At 66.0% G+C, this 5,927-nt stretch overlaps 1 protein-coding gene across 2 annotated transcripts; it reads left to right on the forward strand.

Annotated features, from left to right (window-relative positions):
- On the forward strand, nucleotides 1-5,565 carry SCN2B (sodium voltage-gated channel beta subunit 2). Of its 2 annotated transcripts, XM_077189927.1 has the most exons (5): nucleotides 1-248; nucleotides 1,904-1,994; nucleotides 2,919-3,085; nucleotides 3,241-3,451; nucleotides 3,550-5,565. In XM_077189927.1, the coding sequence occupies exons 3-5, from the start codon at nucleotides 2,936-2,938 to the stop codon at nucleotides 3,747-3,749; spliced, it is 561 nt and encodes a 186-aa protein (XP_077046042.1). In that variant the 5' UTR covers nucleotides 1-248; nucleotides 1,904-1,994; nucleotides 2,919-2,935; the 3' UTR covers nucleotides 3,750-5,565. The 2 variants fall into 2 exon arrangements, with proteins under 2 accessions (XP_077046042.1, XP_054503506.1); XM_054647531.2 differs by lacking the exon at nucleotides 1,904-1,994 and having other exon boundaries at nucleotides 2-248.
- The last annotated feature ends 362 nt before the right edge of the window (nucleotides 5,566-5,927 follow it).

The following is a 5,927-nucleotide window of genomic DNA, read 5'->3' on the forward strand; positions in this document are numbered from 1 at the left end:
CAGCATTTACTGCTTTTTTTCGCCCCAGCACCGCTCCAGCCATATTGGGCTGTGGGGAGAAAGCGGCTCTAATGTTCTATGTCACCTGCAAATAACCCGGGCGTTCGAAAAAGCACCTCCACCACCTCCACCACCCACACCAACACCACGTCCTCTCCACACACTAAAGTCCGTCAAAATGAGCCCGGAAGGCTGGCTCCCGCAGCCCACCCTGCTCCTCACTGGCCTCACCTTGCTCCTCTCGCTGGGTAAGTGTCGGCTTGAGCCCCCTTGCATGTGCCCAGCTGGGGAGACACCCGTGCCCCGGCCAGGAGCCCCTGCCCGTGTGCCAGCACCGTGCCGCAGGGATGGGCACGGAGGTGCAGAGAGCCACCAGCCGGGGTGACCTGCTTTTGGGCAGGGTGGGGGCTCTGGTGCCGCTGCATCTGCTCCTAAAATCGCCCTGCATCCCGGCTGGGGAGCACAGAGCCCTCGGCATGCCGGGCAGGGGAATGGGCTGCAGTGGGGACAGGGCTGGGAAGGTGCTGGGCTGCCTTGTGCTGTCCTTTGGGTGCTGCCAGCTGGGCTGTGGTGCCCTGTGGGTGCTGCCAGGTGGGCTGTGCTATCCCTTGGGGTCTGCCAGGTGGGCTCTGCTGCCTTGTGCTGTCCTGTGGGTGCTGCCAGGTGGGCTGTGGTGCCTTGTGCTGTCCTTTGGGTGCTGCCAGGTGGGCTCTGCTGTCCTGTGGGTGCTGCCAGGTGGGCTGTGCTGGTTTGTGCTGTCCTTTGGGTGCTGCCAGGCGGGCTCTGCTGTCCTTTGGGTGCTGCCAGGTGGGCTCTGCTGTCCTGTGGGTGCTGCCAGGCGGGCTGTGCTGCCTTGTGCTGTCCTGCGGGTGCTGTGGCGGTGTCTGTGGCTGTCCCCCGCCCGGTGGCCGTGCCGGGGCCGGCTCCGTGCATGCCCCGCAGCCGCAGCAGCAGCAGCAGCAGCAGCGCTGTGTCAGCAGCCCCGCGGCCGCATCGATCGCTGCCGGCCGGGAACAACGGGAACACTCCACTCCTCTGATCGCTGTCCCCGAGCTCCTGCCTGGGCTGCCTGTCCCCGAGGACAGAGCCTGGGAAGGAGAGCACAACGCCCGGCCAGGGCTGCTGCAGAGGTTGCTGTTTGTCCCCCAGCCCCGGTGCAGCATTGGGAGCGCTGGGAGCCAGCGCAGCGCTGCAGGACACGGCCTGGATGGTCCCGCGGGTTTTGGGGGTTTCTTTCTCCACCTCTGTTGTCCCCCAGGGCTGAGTGCCCGGCAGGGGCAAAGTTTGGACCCACTTGGGTGCCCCTAGGTCCTGCCAGGCCGTGGTGTCCCTGCTTGGGGTGGTGACAGGTTTGCTGCTGGTGGCACTTCATCCCTCTGTAGGGCCCTGGGGAGCGCTGAGGACAAGGGACAAGGCCAGGTCACCCACCTGCAGGCACACAGGGCACCCTGTGAGGGGCACTCAGACAATGGTTCCGTGCAGGGATCCCCTCCAACCACTCCTGCTGGGACAGGCCAGCTCCTGCCTCCTCTCTCCCATCCCTGCAAGGTTTTCTCAGAGGCATCAAAGGTGGTGGCTGCCACGGGGCAGCGAGGCTGTGACCCTGGGACACTTCTTCCCACCGTGGGTGCTGTGACCCATCCCCATGCACCAGCTGTGCCCACCCCTGTGTCCCTGCGCCCTGTGGGGCTGGATGGGGGCTGTTCCCCATGGCTGCCAGCCCAGCCAGGAGCTGTCCCAGGGTTTGGCCCTGCCCGAGGGCACTGCTCGGCCCCCAGGAGCTGCAGGGTGCTGCTGGCTCCCAGCTGGCAGCGGGGGCTGCTCAGCCCAGCTGTACCTGCAGCCCGGGCACGGCTCCTGTCCCTGGCTGCAGAGCCTGGCCCCTTTCCTGCCCTGCTTGCAGGCGGAGCTCAGCCCGGAGCAGCCCTGACCTGCGCCCAGCTTGGCCTCGGCAAGAAGCTCTGAGAGCAAAGAGCAGCAGCCCGAGGGGAGAGGTGAGGTGATCACTGAAGCACCTGGTGGCAGCGTCCCTGCAGGGTGTCACGGCCCCCCAGGACACTCTGTCCCCTCCCAGGGCTCCCTGTCCCCGTGCCCCTGTGCTTCTCAGGGCCTGGCCTGGTGTTTGCAGCCAGCTGGGCTGCTCAGGAGCCTGTGCCCCCTGCCCAGCCCGGGGACAGTGCTGGGTGCTTGGGTGCTGCTCAGGGGAGCTGCAGGGAAGGAGTGGAGGAGGGAGCAGGGCACAGAGCCCATCCCTGCCCCTCCCCAGGTGAGTCCTGCCCTGCACCAGGTACAGCCCCTGTCTCAGCAAGGCCGGGGCTCAGGGACTGGCCTTGCTCCCCCAGCAGAGACCTGGAGCTCGCTCTGCTCATTCCCAGCTGGGGAACCCTCGGTGGGCTCTGCTGGCAGGGGAAAGCATCGGCATTCCCCCGGGAGCCCCGGGCCGGCCCTGGCGGATGCCAGCCCTGCTGCCGGAGCCGTGTCCTGCCGGCAGTGCGATGTGATGAGCTCAGCCATCGTCTGCGTGTGGCTGTGGCGCCGGCCCCGCGTGCTGACGCTGCAGCCTCGCCCAGCGCCACCGATCCCGCAGCAGCAGCAGCAGCACAGCCCCGGGGGATGGCCCGGAGCACGGCTGGCCTGCAGGCAGCACCGGCGTGGCACGGGAGGCTCAGCAGCCCTGGCAGAGCAGGGACCGAGCTCTGCCTGTCCAGCCCAGGGACGGTGCCAGGGCTGCTCCCCTTGTTCCTGCTGGGCAGGGAAATTCTGCTCCTGGCTGGATGCAGAGGGCGTGGATGTGCCTGGAAGGCAATGCCAGGCCCCAGGGAGAGCTCTGTGCGGGCAGGGCAGCATGGGGACAGGGTGGCAGCTCGGCTGCCAGGGTGGCTGCCTGTGACACCCCCCAAATCCATCTGCATTGGCAGCGCCCCCGAGGCTGGGCATGGAGGTCATGGCCCCTGCCATCATCAATGCCCTGAATGGCTCCTCTGTGAAGCTCTCCTGCACCTTCAACTCCTGCTACAAAGTGGAGAACAAGCAGTTTTCCCTCAACTGGACGTACCAGGAGTGCAGTAACTGCTCGGAGGAGCTGGTGAGTCTCGCTGGGGACGTGCTGGGGGCCTGGGAGCGGCTCAGAGGGTGTTCCTGCGGGTTTCTCACAGGGCAGGGAGGGGGTTCCTGGCCAGGCAATGTAGCACCCGTGGGGTGCCACGCGCTGCCTCACCCGCTGTCCCCACGGCTGCCCAGTTCCTGCAGTTCCGCACCAAGATCATGAACAAGCAGCTGGATCGCTTCGGGAACCGCGTGGAGTTCACCGGCAACCCCGCCAAGTACGACGTGTCCTTCACCCTCAAAAATGTGCAGCTGGAGGACGAGGGCACCTACAACTGCTACGTGCTGAACCCCCCGGACCGGCACCGGGGCCACGGCAAGATCAGCCTGAAGGTGCTCACCAAAGGTCAGTGGTGCCCCGTGCTGGGGGCGCCCACGGGGCAGGGTTTGCTCCCGGAGCCCTGCCTGTCCCTGCGTGCCCTGAGCCCGTCCCTGTGTCCCCAGAGCCCCCCAAGCACGACTCGACCGTGGCTGTGATCGTGGGCGCCTCCGTGGGCGGCTTCCTGGCCGTGGTGATCCTGGTGCTGATGGTGGTGAAATGCGTGCGCCGGAAAAAGCAGCAGAGGCTCAACACGGATGACCAGAAGACAGAGGAGGAAGGGAAGACAGATGGTGAAGGCAACCCGGACGAGGGCACCAAGTAAAGGCCCCCTGCCCGCCCCTCCCTCCTGCCCCCTGTACAGTGTGACCCTCTTGATGTGCTTCCCAGAGCAAGGATTTCTGTCTCCCCAGAGCATCCCTCCTTCCATGCCAACACCCACCCCAGCCTGGAGCAGGGCGCAGAGAGGAGGTCCCTGGAGCCTGGCTGGGCTGGGCAGGGCTGGGGAGAGGGGCTGAGGCCCCTGAGGCTGAGCTGGGACCAGCCTGTCCCCTGCTCTGAGTTGTGCCAGTGTAGTGAGGAGGTGCTGGGGTGGGTGAGGGGGGATCTGTGCAGCCCCTGCACATGGGGGGACTGGAGCAGGGGGTGCCAGGAGGGACAGAGGGGTCTGGGCAGCCCCATGCCCCATTGTCTGCTCTCTGTCCCATAGAAAATGTGAGCCAGCAGTCTGCCCTTGGGGTCAGGGCTCATCCCGAGCTGCTCCTGCTGTACCTGGGCCACTGGCACTGGTGTTCCCATCCCAAGGGATCCCCATAGCTGCCAGTCTCCTCCTTGCAAGCTCATGCTCCTCAGGGACTGTCCCGGGCTGCTCAGAGGCCAAGGCCATGAGCCCACCCAGTGGAGCTGTGCAGTGTTCTGGAACCATTAACAGCCCTTGGTGTGTGAGGGATGGACCCTTCTGCCTCTCAGGCTGGTTTTGGGTCTGAGCATCGCAGCCCAAGGTGCTGGGCTGACTTTTTCGTGCTCCTTTCCTTCTTGGGGAGGGTGGTTGTGGTGGAAAATGTCCTGCTGATGTGTCAGACTGGGGTGTGGGGAGTGCTGGGGTGAGGCTGCTCGGGACCAGGAGCTGCTGAAAGGGAGAGAAGCCTTTGGGCACTTGCTGGGAAGGACTGGGCACAACAGCAGGCCCAGAGTTAGGACAGCTCTGTCACCCTGGAGCAGCCCCATGATGCTGAGACTGCCTCCTCCAGCCTCCCTGCAGAGCACTGCACACTGTAACTGCCATGGCAATGCACTGCCAGCGTGCCCAGCCCCGTGTGCCACCTGCCTCACCTGGCAGGTGAGCTGTGCTGGCTGCAGCCCCGGCGCTTCAGGCAGGGAATGACCCAGGGCAGTGTCCCCTGTGGCACCAGGCCTGAGCTTTTCTCCTCCCGTGGCTGCCAGGAGGGGGACAGTGCCTGGAGCCACAGGGGGACACTGCCCTGGGGCAGGGATGGAGGTCCTGTCAGCCACGAGCTGCCAGGGGAGCAGGGACACCTTTGCCATGTCCCTGTGCAGAGAAGGGACACCTTTGCCACGTCCCTGTGAAGGTTCCATCCCGGCAATGCCATCAGGCCCCAGGGACGGGGGACAGCTCTGCCCTCCCTGCTCTGCCCCATCGCTTCCCACCCCGTCCATCCCACCCGACCCCGCTGGGCTCCACGCTGCTCCCGCCCCTCCGCAGCAGGAATGCGCCGTGTCCCGCGCCTGCCCCCGTTCCCCGGGCGGGCCGGGCTGTCCCGCCCCGCACGGTGCCCGCGGTGCCGCAGCGCTCCCGCACCTCCTCCTGCCGGGGCCGGGCTGTCCCCGGCTCCTGGCGGGACTGAGCCAGCACCTCGGGGGCGCTGAGGCCTCTGAGCATTGCACACAACCAGTCTTGCATCTGCCTTTCATTTCTTCTCGTGCACTATCCTTGGATTGCAACTCGCCAATGCATCTGTCTGTACACGGCCGTGCCCGGCAGAGCTGACAAATTCAGATCTGTACCCACGGGAGGTGCCCCGGGCGTGCGCCTTCCCCTCTTGCCAAGCGCTCTGCCGAGTGTGGGATGTTTTTATTGCTCTTTGTACAGTCAAACAAACAAAAGAACAACAAAACACCGACTTTGCCCTCGATGCTTTTGTGCCGCAGCCTGGAGGGGCAGGACGGGCCCCTGGCCTGCTCTGCCTGGGGGGATGAGCCCGTTCCTTGGTCCTGCCGAGGTGGTTTGGGTGCTGAGGGAACCCAGGGCACCCTGTGTGTGCACAGCTCTGTCCTGGGGGGTGGCACAGAGCCAGGGCAGCGCTGGGGGTGGGAGCGTGGCCAGTGCTGCCCCAGCCTCCCCACAGGGAGATCCCAGGGGTGCTCCACACCCACTGTGGGGCCTCCTGTGCCCTGCCAGCCTCTGCACTGTGCTCCTCAGAGAGCTGGCATTGGTGGCTGCTCGTGGCAGGTAAGGCTCAGCAGAGCCCAGGGCACGCTGGGG

This window comes from Agelaius phoeniceus, chromosome 23, assembly GCF_051311805.1.
Source record: "Agelaius phoeniceus isolate bAgePho1 chromosome 23, bAgePho1.hap1, whole genome shotgun sequence".
Lineage (NCBI taxonomy): Eukaryota > Metazoa > Chordata > Aves > Passeriformes > Icteridae > Agelaius > Agelaius phoeniceus.

Excerpts from the sequence above, each read along its gene's own strand:
- SCN2B (XM_054647531.2), top strand. The coding sequence starts at position 179 with ATGAGCCCGGAAGGCTGGCTCCCGCAGCCCACCCTGCTCCTCACTGGC. Across the intron at positions 249-2,918 it reads CACCTTGCTCCTCTCGCTGG|CGCCCCCGAGGCTGGGCATG; the intron begins GTAAGTGTCGGC and ends CTGCATTGGCAG. Across the intron at positions 3,452-3,549 it reads CCTGAAGGTGCTCACCAAAG|AGCCCCCCAAGCACGACTCG; the intron begins GTCAGTGGTGCC and ends CTGTGTCCCCAG.